General features: G+C 32.3%; 2 protein-coding genes across 9 annotated transcripts in view; one reads left to right on the top strand and one right to left on the bottom strand.

The window, feature by feature from the left end:
- LOC130901774 (large proline-rich protein bag6) overlaps nucleotides 1-9,702 on the top strand; it is an 11,321-nt gene extending 1,619 nt beyond the window's left edge. The window contains exons 4-18 of one of the 8 annotated variants that reach the window (XM_057813368.1): nucleotides 260-469; nucleotides 558-689; nucleotides 1,011-1,137; nucleotides 1,700-1,888; nucleotides 2,140-2,311; nucleotides 2,927-3,244; nucleotides 3,829-4,131; nucleotides 5,180-5,544; nucleotides 6,691-6,824; nucleotides 6,883-7,051; nucleotides 7,102-7,326; nucleotides 8,145-8,342; nucleotides 9,017-9,139; nucleotides 9,190-9,346; nucleotides 9,406-9,702. In XM_057813368.1, the coding sequence (XP_057669351.1) occupies nucleotides 260-469; nucleotides 558-689; nucleotides 1,011-1,137; nucleotides 1,700-1,888; nucleotides 2,140-2,311; nucleotides 2,927-3,244; nucleotides 3,829-4,131; nucleotides 5,180-5,544; nucleotides 6,691-6,824; nucleotides 6,883-7,051; nucleotides 7,102-7,326; nucleotides 8,145-8,342; nucleotides 9,017-9,139; nucleotides 9,190-9,346; nucleotides 9,406-9,614 (3,031 nt within the window). In that variant the 3' untranslated portion in view covers nucleotides 9,615-9,702. Of the gene's footprint in view, nucleotides 1-259; nucleotides 470-557; nucleotides 690-1,010; nucleotides 1,138-1,699; nucleotides 1,898-2,139; nucleotides 2,312-2,926; nucleotides 3,245-3,828; nucleotides 4,138-5,179; nucleotides 5,545-6,690; nucleotides 6,825-6,882; nucleotides 7,052-7,101; nucleotides 7,327-8,144; nucleotides 8,343-9,016; nucleotides 9,140-9,189; nucleotides 9,347-9,405 lie in introns of all 8 variants that reach the window. The other 7 variants (XM_057813372.1, XM_057813369.1, XM_057813365.1 and 4 more) reach the window with 7 other exon arrangements.
- LOC130901777 (DNA polymerase eta) lies at nucleotides 9,692-14,804 on the bottom strand. The gene is made up of 5 exons (XM_057813375.1): nucleotides 14,514-14,804; nucleotides 13,009-13,143; nucleotides 11,849-12,144; nucleotides 11,497-11,755; nucleotides 9,692-10,860 (listed from the first exon to the last, which is right to left on the bottom strand). The coding sequence occupies exons 1-5, from the start codon at nucleotides 14,645-14,647 to the stop codon at nucleotides 9,750-9,752; spliced, it is 1,935 nt and encodes a 644-aa protein (XP_057669358.1). The 5' UTR covers nucleotides 14,648-14,804; the 3' UTR covers nucleotides 9,692-9,749.

Raw genomic sequence — 14,804 nt, 5'->3', positions numbered from 1 at the left:
ATGAACGGAAATAATAGTTTCTAATCATTATTGATACCAAAAATCTTTGCTGTTAGATATATTCCCTAGTTTCTTTAACTTTTAACTCTTTTGTGATAATTTGTCTTGATTTAAGGTCTCTTTTCTATGAAAATCACTTTAAAATAACATGTGACAGAAATTAAATATTTTACTACTTTTTCTAAAATTGACATCCAATGATTTAAATCTTTCTAATTTTATTCTAAATTGAATATTTGTATTTAAAAATTATTTTTAGAATGCTAAGAAGAGCAGAAGCAGTTATACAGATGTTAGAAAATCCAACTGCTAGATCCCAAGATCAACCAGCTTCCGAAGAAAATCAAGAAGATGAAGAAGTAACTCCAGTAATCGAAGCGAGGGTTGTTGTACCAAATAATATAGAACCAATTGATGAAGTATTAAATGCCGTTCAGAATACTTTAATGAATGCTTCAAATAATCCAAGGTAACAAGTCATGTAATCAATTTATTTATCAATTTGAAAATCTGTTGTATATAAATGAGCAAATATTTATTTAGGTTTATACTTTCAGCACTCTATCAAACAGCAGACCTTCTTCGATTCCTAGCTCTTCAGAAGCAACACCTCTAGGTGCAACTCCTAGATCATCTTCAACTGAGAATTTGACAGCTGAATCTAGATCATCAGCTAATGGTTTTCCAGAGTAAGTGTTATTCAAGAATAAATACCAAAAGTAAAATCAAGATATACAAAATGTTCATATTAAGTATTATTTGTCTACATAAATATTTCGATTAAAATTGAAGTTATAAATCGACAAATTAAATTCTTTAGTTTTGGAAGTGATCATACAACAGAATTGACTACTGCACAACAATAATTAACAAAATGGTAAACATATTTGACGACAAAACTAACTGATAACTAAATTGATAGTAATGTAACAGATATAAATGGAAAACATTATGAGGAATCAATTTTATTCAAATTACAATGCAATGACGCATATTTAACATTTTTTTAGAAATGCTTCAAGAACTGCTGAAATGTCGGAATTACTAACGATGTTAGGGCAATTACAAATTAGATTCGCTCCGTTTTTAGAAAGATATCAAACATTTATGAATGAAGATCCTGAAGTAACTACAGACGTAAGTATATGAATATACAAATCCTTCATAATATGTACTCACTTAATCCCTTTCTACCCTTAGGTGGTTTAGTGTATTTACATATGTTTGTAATCCCTCTGCACTGGATTTTTTCGTTACCTCTTCCCATTTTAAGTCTCTAATTTGATACATTTTCTGACTATATTGATCTTCTTCTTGAGTTATACAGTATTCTACCTGTCACAAATCTGATCTTCGTCGCGTTTGGTTTTTATTTCAGTTTATTGTCGACGTTTCTGCACCATATGAGACTTGTCACAAAGGTATCAAAACTTCCAAGGGAACTCTAGGCAAGGGCTTCACCGTCTCAAACGCGTCATGCTAATACCTTGTGAAGTGGGAGAAAAATAGCTTCCTTTGGGGTCTAGGTATGTTCGAGGCAAAATAAAGAGAGGAGACAAAATATCTGGAGTTTTAAAGAAACTCCCCAAACAATATACATCCACAAAGTTTTTTTAACCCATATGGTGTTGCTTTCTTATTTAACTCGACCAATTATATGTTTATATAGGTTCAGTGAAAAGTTATATTTATTTTTTAGAACCAGAGATCAACACAAACTATGCTGAATAGAGTGTCTGAAGTTATGCATTTTTTGGGTCATGCTTATCATTCCCTTAGTGATTTGATAATAAGAGTGAGAACCCCACCACCAAGACCGTTACTGTGTCGTCCGATTCTTATTCAACATTCTGCTGTAGTTCAAACAGGCATTCCAATACAAGTTGAGGTAATAGAGGTAATTTTTTTTAAATGAATTATGTTTGATCATAAAGAAATTTACAAAATTGTTGGGACATAATTGTTCATGATTCCTTAAAAATTAAATGTAAATACATATTTGAACGTTTTAAGACTCATTATTTTGCAGTGAAAATCTCAATTTGATTGTTTTGATATATACACAGCTATTAAAAAAAAATTCGTGTTTTTTACTACAGTTTTAAAGATGTTTTGCGAGATATGAATTATATTATTCAGGCACAAATTAATTTATCGGCTGATCGTGTATCTCAACCCGCTACGTCCCAAGCAGGGACTACAGCAGAAGATTCGAACAACACTTCAACCTCTACAACCACAACAGCGCCATCTACCAATAATGCAAATGTTAACACTACAAATGCTAGACAAGCTATATCTATACAACCAGGTAAATATGATTTTTTTTACCTGCAAGTATTCAAATTAAAGTTACAATATTTAAGAAGACAACAATACTTAGCATACTTTTGAAATATACAATTAGCTCAAGGTAGGAGAAATACTCTAACATAGCTCTGGAACATATTACCAGAAATGAAAGTATTGGACCACCAGCCTCAATATTTCATCAGAAAGGACAAAATTTGATACTGTTTTATGCTGTAGTCTGAATAAATATTTATAATCCGTATTAATTTTGGTGATTTATTGAATGATTACCTTTATCACTGAATTTTTTTCTCAATCAGCAGGTGACTTCGCATATGATAATATTGATGACGATTTAAGCATTTTTTCACATGGGCTGGACAATTTTTCATATGACAAGTCATTTATTCATTTATTTGCTCTGTTTCGTGGCACTATATGAATTTTTAACAAACCCAACATTTCCAACAACAAAAAGACCTCAAAGATTACGCCTAAACTCACTTTCAGTTAATGGTAAATATCAGCTGTTGGGGGACGTTCTAAAAAATGCAGTAAAAATTTTTTGGAATACATATTATATTCTCTAAATAATATTGTTTATTGTTAACGATCTTACATTTATTTTTCATAGGTTTCGTTGGGTTGCCATTTATTACTAACGCAGCAATGAGAGTACAACCATTGCCTTTGGAAATCCGCTCTATAAGACCCGTGAATCAGCCTAGACCACAAACCAATATGACTGAAAGTACTACAGCTTCCACTACAAATACCACTGATACAACAAACAACAGTAGTAGTAATACCGTACCAAATAGAGAAAACTCACAGCCTGGTTCCTTCAATTTAAACAATCCAAATGTAGAATTTTTCATGGAAGTTACACCTGAAGGTATTACAATTGATTCTTTGGAGACAACGGTTGTTGGTTCTAATCAAGCTAATGATTGTAAGTGACGTGTTCTTGTTTCGCTAATTTCCATTTGGGCTTTTCGTTTTTTGTGCTTCGTATGCTAATTCACGATAATATGTCTTTTCATATCAAGATATCTCGAAAATTTATAATCATGTATTGAGGCGACTGTATAATTATATCATATCATCTTTTTTGGTCATTGCAAATCTGTCTTAATGCCGCTTGACATGATGCAATATTTCTTAATAAAAAGCATGCGCAGAAGAAGTACATCTGACTGTTTCATGCGAGATCTCGCAATCGGTTTGGTGCCATTTTTATTATGTGCAAGGTGCAATTCTAGGTAGAAATCTAGTTATGTTTGGTTTAATAACCAACCTGTCCATTAGGCTCCAAAACCAAGGCAGCAGCAGATATAATTATTGACTTTGTTGCTTACTTGTTAGTGGCAGCTATGATGCAATGACAAGAGAAAATATTTTGACCTGCAAGAAATTGCATGTTATTTTGCACTATGTCAAGCAGCCTTTAACTACGTGTTTTTGTGTGTGAGTGTGTATTGTATTAATTGTAAACTTCATAACTTGAAATATTTAAAATATGATTGTTGCTTTAAGTTATACGAGGAGCCTTAAATGGACCACCACCAGAATTTTTGCAGTCTCTAATGCAAATGGCTGGACAAATCATAAACCGTAATATAACAAATCCCAATGCAAGTACTGCAAGCACTGAACCTACACCAGCTCAGTCCACCCAACGAACTACTACTACTACTACTAGTTCAGGACAAACAGCAACATCTACACCCAATCAACCTACACAAATCCGGGTAAATGCGCAAACGGCCAATACAACATCAACAAATACAAGGGCTACTTCAAGGCCTCATGTACATTTGGCCCAACAAGCGATGCAAGGTATACGTAAGTCAATGTGTTTGTTAATTATTAAGTATTAATAAACTAGTCAATTTCCTTCAAATATAGATCAATCAGTTCCTGATACAGTGAACAAAAAACAAGTTTCTTAATTAAATTTCGTTTTATTTATAGTTTTAATTCCTTGCTAAAGTGATACTATCAGTTCCCTCGCTTTTCCTTTCTATTCATTTTTTTTGGAACGATGTTTCTTTCCCCTCAAATTGGACATATGTTTCAGTTGATGGGTATTTTTTTTCCTCCGAGAATTGTTTTGCACCATAGAACAGTGGGAATAAGAGTGTAAGGACCCAAAACCAAAGACTCTGAAAGCCTTGGAAACTCTCCAAGCATTTTTCAATTCAACTTGAAAAGAATTATCGCAAACAGGCGAGTATCAATGTGTCCGTTAGCCAAGCAACTGTTTGAGCTCTGAGCTCTAATTTCGTGAGATCTAACATGGTCTGGGAACACCTGGACAAGTTAAATGAATCAAGATTGGCAGGCTTAGGTGGGCACGCATCAACACCAGCGTGCCCAAACTTTAAGGTCATATCAACGGGCGGTAGAGGTAGAGCGAGACCAAGACTAAGATTGAGAGACGAGGTCTTTGAAGATGGTGCAACAAACGGAATGGTCCTTGCAAGAGACTGTAAAAGATGGCGTTTGAGGCTAGAGAAAGGAAGTTCCAAGGGAACATTTTTGGGTGGACTTTAGAGGAGACGACAAAACATAGATATTACTAATAGTGTTGGATTATTAATTAAGGATACCAATCTAATATAAAAATAAATGGAGCAATATGTTAAAGCTTGATTAACAAATTAAAATCAAAAATACGTTATCCAACGTCCTAAAGAGAAAATAAGAAGTAATAATTGATTATTTCAATTTCAGGAATAAATTTCATACAATACTACAAAAGATGGAATTAATCCATTCTACAATCAAGAAACTTTTAAAATTTAATTTTGTTGATGGATGAGACAACCGTTATATTTTTTTATTTTTCAGTTAGGTATAACTTAGTTCTCATATTTATTTTCAGGTGGTTTCGATCCGTTTTTACCATGCAATTCACATCATATTTCACGAAGGAGAGTTCAACCTCAAGCAACAACAGCACCAACTGCTTCCGCAACTCCCAATTCGAATACATCGAACGCGTCATCTAGTAATGAAACACCGGCAGCGTCCGGAGATCAAAGAAATGTTCAACAAAATATAATGAATTTATTGAGTGGAATGTACGATTCTCTTAGATCGCAATCAGATACGAGAAGGAGTACAGAATCAGGAACTAGACATTCTTCTAACGCCCCATCTAATTCTGCTAATGGAGACCACATAATGTTTGGATCGCCAAATATAGCTTCTCTAAATTCTTTATTATCAAATTTGCCTGGTGGTTTGGTGAGTATTAATTTAAATATTAAATTAGTTTCTTAGTTGAAGATGTCTTCGAGAGCTCTATTAGTTCAACAATCACATGAAAATTAATAAAACTACCAAACGCTGATGTGCTTTGAGGCACGTTACTAAGCAAACTGTGAAGACCAAATGTTTATTCCTCGCAGTTTTGCCAGGTGTTAACATCTTCGCAGAGTTTGTCTTACGAGCAGACTACTCAGCTATACCAATTATGGCTTCTGGTCCAATTGGGCCTTGTCATAGCCTTTGTTGCCTGACTGGGTGGGGGTCCAAACTAGCTAGCAAGCTATCCTATTTGACAGGTCTATCGCCATAAGACTTCTTTCTTTTCCATAAAATCGAAAATTTGAAAGAAAAGTATTTTGAATTGATGAAGGATATCAAAGTACAGTTTCCTCATTCCATGACAGATTTCTGCAACATTTTCCGAACTAGAAAAATTTGTTTATTTTGGTAGTGAAGCCATTCATCCTTGAGCCATCCTTATACCATTTTAGTATTTAGTAGATGTGGGTCTCCAAGCCCTTGTTATTAACAGTCGCAGAGGCAGACCCCATCAAAATGATTCACCTGCAGCCCTACAGTGGAAGTATTGATAGTTTGAAATATGGTACAGTTAATTATATACGGTGGTGTTATAAGGGTCTTATCTAGTAATCACGTGATGAACCATCATCCCTAATGTGGTGAGCATATTGTCTTAAAAGTATCGATGATTAATTTGTTTTAAATTACTAGACAAAATGTGAAAGCTTTAGCAGGGGTAGTTGTGAATTTAGATAAGTCTCATAATTGTTATCTTGAGGCTGATTATATGACCAAATGTGATTTATTAGTAATTAATGGTAAGTGGTGATGATCATAGATAAATTTTTGGGCAAATGGTTACCCAGAACTACTTTTAGTTCAGGCAGGGGTGGATCTGAACTTAGTATTTTTAGCCTTAGAGGATAATCAAGATACTTTAAGTTTTGTTGTGACCAATGTATCAGTTATTAGTGGCCCTATAGGAAAAACATGGATGAAAATTGGAATTTCTCTTTTTGGAAATCTGTTAATAGCCTCAGTTTTTTTGCGTACTGCTTTTTTTAAATGAAACTAATGTATAAATTAATTTGTTTCGATTAGAATTTGCCGGATTTATTGCGCCAAGGTCCCACAATAGATCAACTACTCCATCAATTTCAAGATGATCAATATGTACCAGGTGAAAGCATCATAGTTGATTTGATAATGCTTTTAATAAGAAACCTCACACTCTTGTAAGTGATTTATCATTTTAAGGGTATAAATGTGTAATTACAATTATTTATTTTGTAGAGATTTATTTACTCTGTATAATGGTAACGTCGATCCTATTAATAGGAATGTTAATGAAATTCAAACTTTCTTCAGAACTAGAATATGTGAGGGTGATATTTCTCCGGCAGGAATTGATAGAGGAATTGAGAGACTTATCAGGGAAATGCAACCATTTCTGGAGAACTTCGTAAGTAATCTGATAAATTAAAAAGTCTGTTTTTTTAACAGTTTTTTTAGGGTTCGTTGCAAGTTCGAAATGATATTGATATGGTTAGATCTGCTGAACAATTATTTAGACAGAGATTACCGAATATAATAAACATAGCCGTTCATTTAACTACAAACACTACTCGTATTCTAATAGATCAATGTTTGACTACTGCTAAACAACTTTTAGCGTTAACACTTTTAGCGAGCGCGAATGCTCAGAGGGGAGTTGAACAAGTTTATGAACAGATAATGGTAAGAAATTTAAATGAAATCGTTTCTTCTATATATTTTTGTTCCTAATCCTTTTCCTTAGTACTTAATATATTGTTATATTTCCTTTACCAATAATTGTTATTTTAACTCAACAAATCCTTTTCTTTCCATTTTCTTCCAATCCCTTTCAATATTCTTATTATCAACTTGTTCTAATCGTGCTTTGATCTTTATCTTTGTCAATAATTGTTATTTTAACGTCGTCTACTTTCTCACTAATTCTTTTCAGTCTCTTCTTCAAGACAGCTTGTCTATCGGGCTTAGGCTACCTCCTCTTGTACTCCTTCTAATGTCGTTTTTGGCTATCATGATTTATGTCAATTAATTCCCCTGCTATTACAAGTAGGCAAGTTTGGAACTACTATTGTTTAATTCAATTCTAGTACTTGAAATATAACTATTTCAAACTACGATTCATCAGGTGAAACCTATTCGTAAACTCTGCCTCCCCGCTCGTCGGCAATGGGTTTATTGCGTTTTTCCTGTAACCTAGTGAAATCATCTATTAGCCCAAATGGGGAGGGAATTATATAGCAGTAGATGTACCCCCTGTGGCACTAAACACCTACCTAATACTACCCAAAAGATTTTTGGTTCGTCGAGTCATTTTGTTTTATCTGAAGGAGACCTAAAAAATCACCACAATCCCAGTTCTGTAGAGTATAATACTTCCTGTACCAGGGTTATTTCTAAAATATACCGTATCCCGCATGAAAATGTCGCTATTTTACCCAAGGAGTTTCTCTTTCCAAAAACATTTAAAATATACTATTACATGAAACATTGTATATTTCTAGACACATTTTATGAGAGACATACCCCAAGATATTCAAAATTGGACTGTAATGACCAGCTTAGTACAGTTAAGACAAATTGTTGCAAATTTGAGCGTGCCAGAAGGCCTTCTACAACCTTACATCGTTCACAGAACAAGTCGGTCGGTTTTAACTACGAATAATGAAGAAACTGTCGTGCAGAAAGAACCAGAAGTAGAGGTAGGAATAATTTTTATTATAAAATATTCAGCTTAATGTGGCAAAAGGACTTTTGGATCTAAAGTTACTAAATTCTGAAGAAATTTCATGCTCATCATTTGAATATTCATTCTATATCTGCTCCATTGATTCCACAGTTGTTTGTTGGCGAATTGGGTGGGGATGATGAGAAAATTCGTGTGGTATTAATTCATTTCATCTCCAATTAAATTGGATAGAGGTAAACTATAGGAGAAGAAAAAATTACCACAGAAATGTTGAAACTTTGAAAAACCTTTCAGGAAGTAACGTTACGGTTATTGTTGAATAAATGCATACTTAAAGTAGAATATCAAAAATGTAAAAAATGCTAATATTTTAGCCCCCTTTTTTGAACTATAGCTTTTTATACTCTCATCTGTTTCTAAACCATCTTCTGCTTCTCTATATAGTTGTGCGAAGAGTTTTATCCATTGTTTTTAGTGTTATTAACTAACACGAAATCAGTATCTTTCCTTTGTTTTCATAGAATTTTCTACACTTTCTTTTGTCATCTATTCCTTTGGTAACTTTTCTCTTCATTTATTTCAATTTCTTAATCTCGTTATATTGTTTTCTATTATTTATTCTTGCTTCTGTTCACTTTTCTCCTATGTTTGAATAGTTACTATAGAGTGATTGTATTTCATGTTCAGCAAATGGACGTGGATGTTCAAGAAATAAGAACAGAAATTAATCGGCAAATTTTAACAAATGATCCGGAACCATTAGAAGATGTAGTCATAGGATCAGAATCATGGCACGGTCAAGTTCCAGAGGTATTATTCTAATATTTAATTGATTTCTATTACAATTTCAACATTTTCAGGATTGGGTTCCAATTATAACTAGAGATGCACAAAAACAGAGAAGACAGAATCCTCAAGGACCTTTCAGCGATGCATACCTCTCAGGTATGCCTAGTAAGAGAAGAAAAATTGTCACAAATTCAAAACCTCACGGGAGCTTATCTCAAGTGATTTCAGGTAATATTTAATATTAGTATAAAAGTGATTAAGTTTTTTAATACGTTTAATTATTTTAGAAAGTGTGAGACATGCTGTAACCGTAAGTGGACTAACGCCAGTGGCGCCGTTGGAAGTTGTAGCTGAAGCGGCCGGAGAATCGACGGAGTTACAAAACGCTTATAGGAATTTATTACGTTCGACTGTTCAATCTAATCTTGCAGACAATGAGGATTTTCTTCCAGATAGATATCCCAACATTTCGAAATATTTTAATGGATCACAATGATGACTAAATATACATCGTACATAATATAATTATTGATTGTATCTTTTTTGTTTATTAAAAAAATATGAATAAACTGGTAAATTATGAACTGGATTTTATTTATTGAAATAATATAAAATTTACACTAAAATAAAATTACGCGGGTCTAAAAAAATCTTTAATATTGCTATTAGAATAGTTTTTTTTTGGTTTTACTTTAGTAGTTGGAGTTTTATAAGATGTAGAGGCGATTTGTTTATTTAATTCCGCTTGTATCTTTACTGCTACATGATAATCACTGTGACTATCGAAATCTTCTAGAGGAATACAAGTTTTACATTCGGGGCAATAATGTTCGTTAGGTGATACTTCCGTTTCCGATTTGTTTACACGATTCGACGAATTAGTCGCTTCTACACATTCGGGATCGTTAACCTCCGTAATATTCTTATCGGAAGTTTCTAATTCGGAATTGGAGAAATATTTTTCGAAAAAAGATTGGGATGATTTCATTCTCTTTTCTAATTCGATTTTATTCCATTCTTGCGATACTAAAGATGTTAGTTCATTATCGTTACCAAAATAATTGTCTAAAGGTTGACTTGAAACAAACTCGGGGTAAATATCTTCGAAATATATGTATGTACTTGGATCCTCTTCTAAATCTTCTGTTGAAGCAGAATAGACACTGTGTGCGGCATTCGTATCGTCTTCTAAATCTTCGTTTTCATTATCGCTTTTAATTTGTTCCGGATTCTTTTCATCTGAAATGAGTTCGCCTAATTGAATCGGAATGTCGTTTGTTATCGGTCTATCTGCATTAATTTTTGCAAAATACGAAGCTATATCCTTACTAGATTTTTTCAAATCTTGAAAATTTGTAATACTGATCCCAAGAAAAGTAACATTGTAAGAATCATTCGGTTTCTGACAACTCCTTTTAATAACTTCTGCGCCATCCTGAGCTATTGTGGAGCGTTCATAAGATTTCAATGAAATTGTACGGGAGCTACTGATAACCTTATTATTCAATTCTTGGGAAAAACTGATCACCATCTGTTTCGCTTTTCTATTATTTTCCTTTATATCTTTTTGCAGCCTCTCGGATATTTCTAAGGCTAATTCATTCATCCAATGTTGGATTACAGCGAAAGTTGTTAAAGACGATCGTCCAGGAAATCTTTTACAGCAACCGATAGATTTTGATATTAGTTTTGACACAACAGGTTCCGTATCAATTCCTCTGGCAATGTTATATAACCATGAACTGAAAAAGATTTTAAAATTTCGTTTTAATACAGTATTCATATTCGGATTTATACAGTTAAAGATGTACAGTATTATAACAAAATCCTGTAGGGTAGCTGCCCTTTCAAATGACTGATACTAACCTCAATTTTCCAAACCGTTAGTACCTCAACGCCTTGTGAGGAAAAATGTGTACAGAAGATTTAATAGAATGAAAAACGCTTGCAATTTGATCAATCACGTCATATAAGATATTTCTACGAGGGTGGATCCCTTTGCTTCGCCCTTGATCTTTATAATACTTTCTAGAAACTGTCAATCTGTAGCTTACAAAATGGATCGTATCGAGCTACGCGGTGATTAAATACGTTTGAAACAGACAAATTCGTCTTGAATTAAATGTCGTGTATAGAAGAAAAAGCAGTTAGTGGCCTACAACTGCCACTATGGGCTAAAATCTTTTTCAGAATTTGGTGTTGCAATATCGATGAATGACTATTAGACAAATAGTTAAAGATAGAGGTTTGTCTTACCATGACTGCACACTATGATATCGAAACCAAAATATACATTAAAGAGTGGAAGTTTCGAGGTTTACCACGTCAAAAAAAATTGATCATGCTGAATGTTGAAGAGATATAAATCAAATTCTCACCCATTTTTAGTTCCAAATTTTTCAATGAGATGATGTTCGGAAAACTCCACTAATTCTCCCATTTTGGTAATTTCTAATACTTCTAACACTTCCTGGCCAAACTTTCCACCTAAACCGGAAATTTTTTTTATAGGAACGGTTTCAAAATACGCTGCAACCGAATCTTGCGGTAGAATAGTTTGTCTATTTGGTTTATGTAATCCGCAAGCAAGTTTCGCTAATATTTTATTGTGAGCTATGCCAGCTGAACATTTATATCCTAAAAATATAATAAACTTTGAGTTTTTTTTTTGTATTTATATTATATTAATTATTATAATAGATGTAATTAAAAATAAAATATAATATAAACCTGTTTGTTTTAAAACCTCTGCTCTTATTTCTTCACATATAATACCACCTAAGCATAACTTTAAATTGCTTTCTGTGAATTCTGCATTTGATAAATTTTCCACAAAATCTTCCATCTCATAACCAACAACATGAGTATTTTTCAATTTATCAGCAGTTATATCATCAATTCCATTCTGCATTTTATTTAAAACCTCATCGGTTACATCTAAATATGCTTCATCCACTGATGCTCTTTCCAATATAGCCGTAAAAGTTTTCAAAACATCTGCTACTCTTTTTCCAGCATCTCTGTATCTTAAAAATTGCAACATTTAGCACAAGAAGTTTATATTAATGACTTGAAGTGTGTCCATATTTATCACCTTCAAATTATTTTAAGTGACTAAAGTTACAAATTCAGAATTTTGTTAGAAAAAAAATTTTTTAGTTTTTAGACAAACTTTTAAGATTAAAAGGGTGAAGGTAAAAAATGAACATTTGGTTTAGTTGACAATATCATGTCACTCATAGTGAAAGGGGGTAACTTTTTTGCCAATTAACTGTTTGACTTCGTTGAGGAAAAAGGAGAGTTATTTTTTTTCTAATATTTTCATACTTATTAATCATTTCTTTGACTATGAGCAGAAAATTATGTTCAAATTTTGATGCAACAACAGTTGCTAATTCTTTTTCAGGGAAAACTGAAAAACTTTTTTGTATGTTGGTTATAATCTATTATTTAGAAACTGAATTCAATTTTACAACAAAAATATGTCAAAAAATTTGTGTTCTTCATATATTTTGAATATAAGTCCTGCGTGAATAGAGGCATTTCTTGGAGATGAAGTAAATTATAAAAAACTACCTCTACAGGATAAACATTAATTTTTTTGAGGGTAAATATCAAATTATTTCCAATGGGAAATTGAATATGGCTGTAGAAATGATGAAATTTTGATAAAATGTGTTCTAGGGCCCCAAAATTCATGAATGGATTTTTTAAAAAGAATCTCTAGTTCATATGGTAGGAATCGATTTGATCGACCATCATATTTAAATCCTGAATTGCTTGGTAGAAATTACTCCTAACAGGCATAACTTCACTGATGATTATTTATTTATTCAAGACCATTTTGAAACAAAATGATTTAAAAACAGTTTTGATTGAAAATTACTTACTTTGTTAAATCTGCTTTTCCTCTAATTTGTGGAACTTTCGCTAATATAATATCTGGGCATTTATGTTTGGCATCTTCTCCTCTCATATGTCTTGTTACTCCACACTGTCTAGCTGGATAATTAACTGCAATTATTCTAATAATTTTATGATGATTACAAAAAATGTTTTTATACGTCACCTAATAAGTAAAAATTTATTTGATACAATGAGATTACGCAAACCAGCGCCAAAAAATAACCACATTTTATTTAGAATAATAGAAAAGATTTCATACACTGCAATTTGCACATTGTTCATATAGAATTTATTAATAGAATTAATTTCTATAAGCTTAATTTGGCATTGAGTTACAAAAAGGGAAATTCACCAAACTTGAGTTCAACTTCAGTCTTTGAAGAATATAAATTATCGAAACGCGTTTCAGAGAATGTGTTCAGCATGAATATCACCAGAGGTTCCATAAATTCCAGCTTAGTTGCATATTTTTTCCTATTACTGCCACTAATTTCAATCTTTCCATTTTCAGTGAAAAACAGTTTTTCTATAAGTTACTGGTTCCTATTCAGTTTGAAGGACAAATCAGTGTAAGGGTAATTAACACAGAATGAATATCACTCAAAATTACAGAAATTGCAATAGTTTATATTAAGCAGAATAGAAAGGAAAAATATTGATTCATATCCAAGTTTCCAGCAATGTAAAAATGTGCTTTTAACATAATGACACATTTCTCGTTTTAACAGCTGTAGCTGTTAGATTTTATACAGATTATATTCGAATTGACTGATTTTTATGGGAATATTTTGAATCTAAAGTTTATAATACCAGACTTAACAGTTTAAGCAACTTAAAGCCTGAATCGGGTAGAAAAGAAATATTTGGAGGTAAGCAAAAACCATTTACACCTCAAGAGCATCTGATGTAATTAGATATAGTAGAAATTGAAGAGTGGAGATTTTGTAGCAAAGATGATGAAATTCCGGATTCCCTAGGTCTAGAATTCTCTGCCAAATGTCTTTATGAGTGAAGATATCAGGATAGAGTCAAACTTAATATTCAATTTAGCTATCTAGCAAAATAAGACATTGGTTAATGCTCAATTTCTATAAAAAAGAGGTTTTTTGTAGTTCTATGTTTAGTTAGATAATGAACTTTCACTTTCAAGACCTTTTTATATTATTTTATTGTAATGATCAGTCTTGATTTTAGGTCTCCTTTTGTTTTTATCAAAATATTACAAACTATAATAATAAATTAATACGTAATCAATGTGTTAAGCCGAATCAACAAGAAAGTAAAAATATTATTGTGTTCATTCTTTATTAATAAAAAGTAATAGGCATGGTAAGAAAACATCCATAAAACATAAATAAAAAACCTGTTTTAAAAGTTGCGTTTTCCCATCAAATAGTTTATTTTAATGATACAAATATTTTCAAATTTCATTAGTAAAAAAATACCCGCCAAATTAATTATTCTAACAATTAATTTTAACTGTTCTTACCCTCCACCTCTCCACTCGTTATATTGTACAACTGCAATAGGTTTTCCTTCATATTCAGGATTAAGTTTTTCTTCGACCTGACAATAAAAACAGTCCATGTCTATTAAAATAACAACCCTTTCTGTATGGGTCATATTGATGTAAACCACAAACAAGAACGAAAAATTTCATAAAAACGATTTAATTGCGTATACTTGTAATTAGCGGTATTCAAATTTCAAAGAAATGTAATATTAACTTATAGGTTAACAATTCCATGGATCACAATTCAAATTATTGTTCTATGAAAAC

Source organism: Diorhabda carinulata, chromosome X (genome assembly GCF_026250575.1).
Source record: "Diorhabda carinulata isolate Delta chromosome X, icDioCari1.1, whole genome shotgun sequence".
NCBI lineage: Eukaryota > Metazoa > Arthropoda > Insecta > Coleoptera > Chrysomelidae > Diorhabda > Diorhabda carinulata.
The sequence above is the reverse complement of the archived record's forward strand: the minus strand, read 5'-3'. Positions and strand labels throughout refer to the sequence as shown.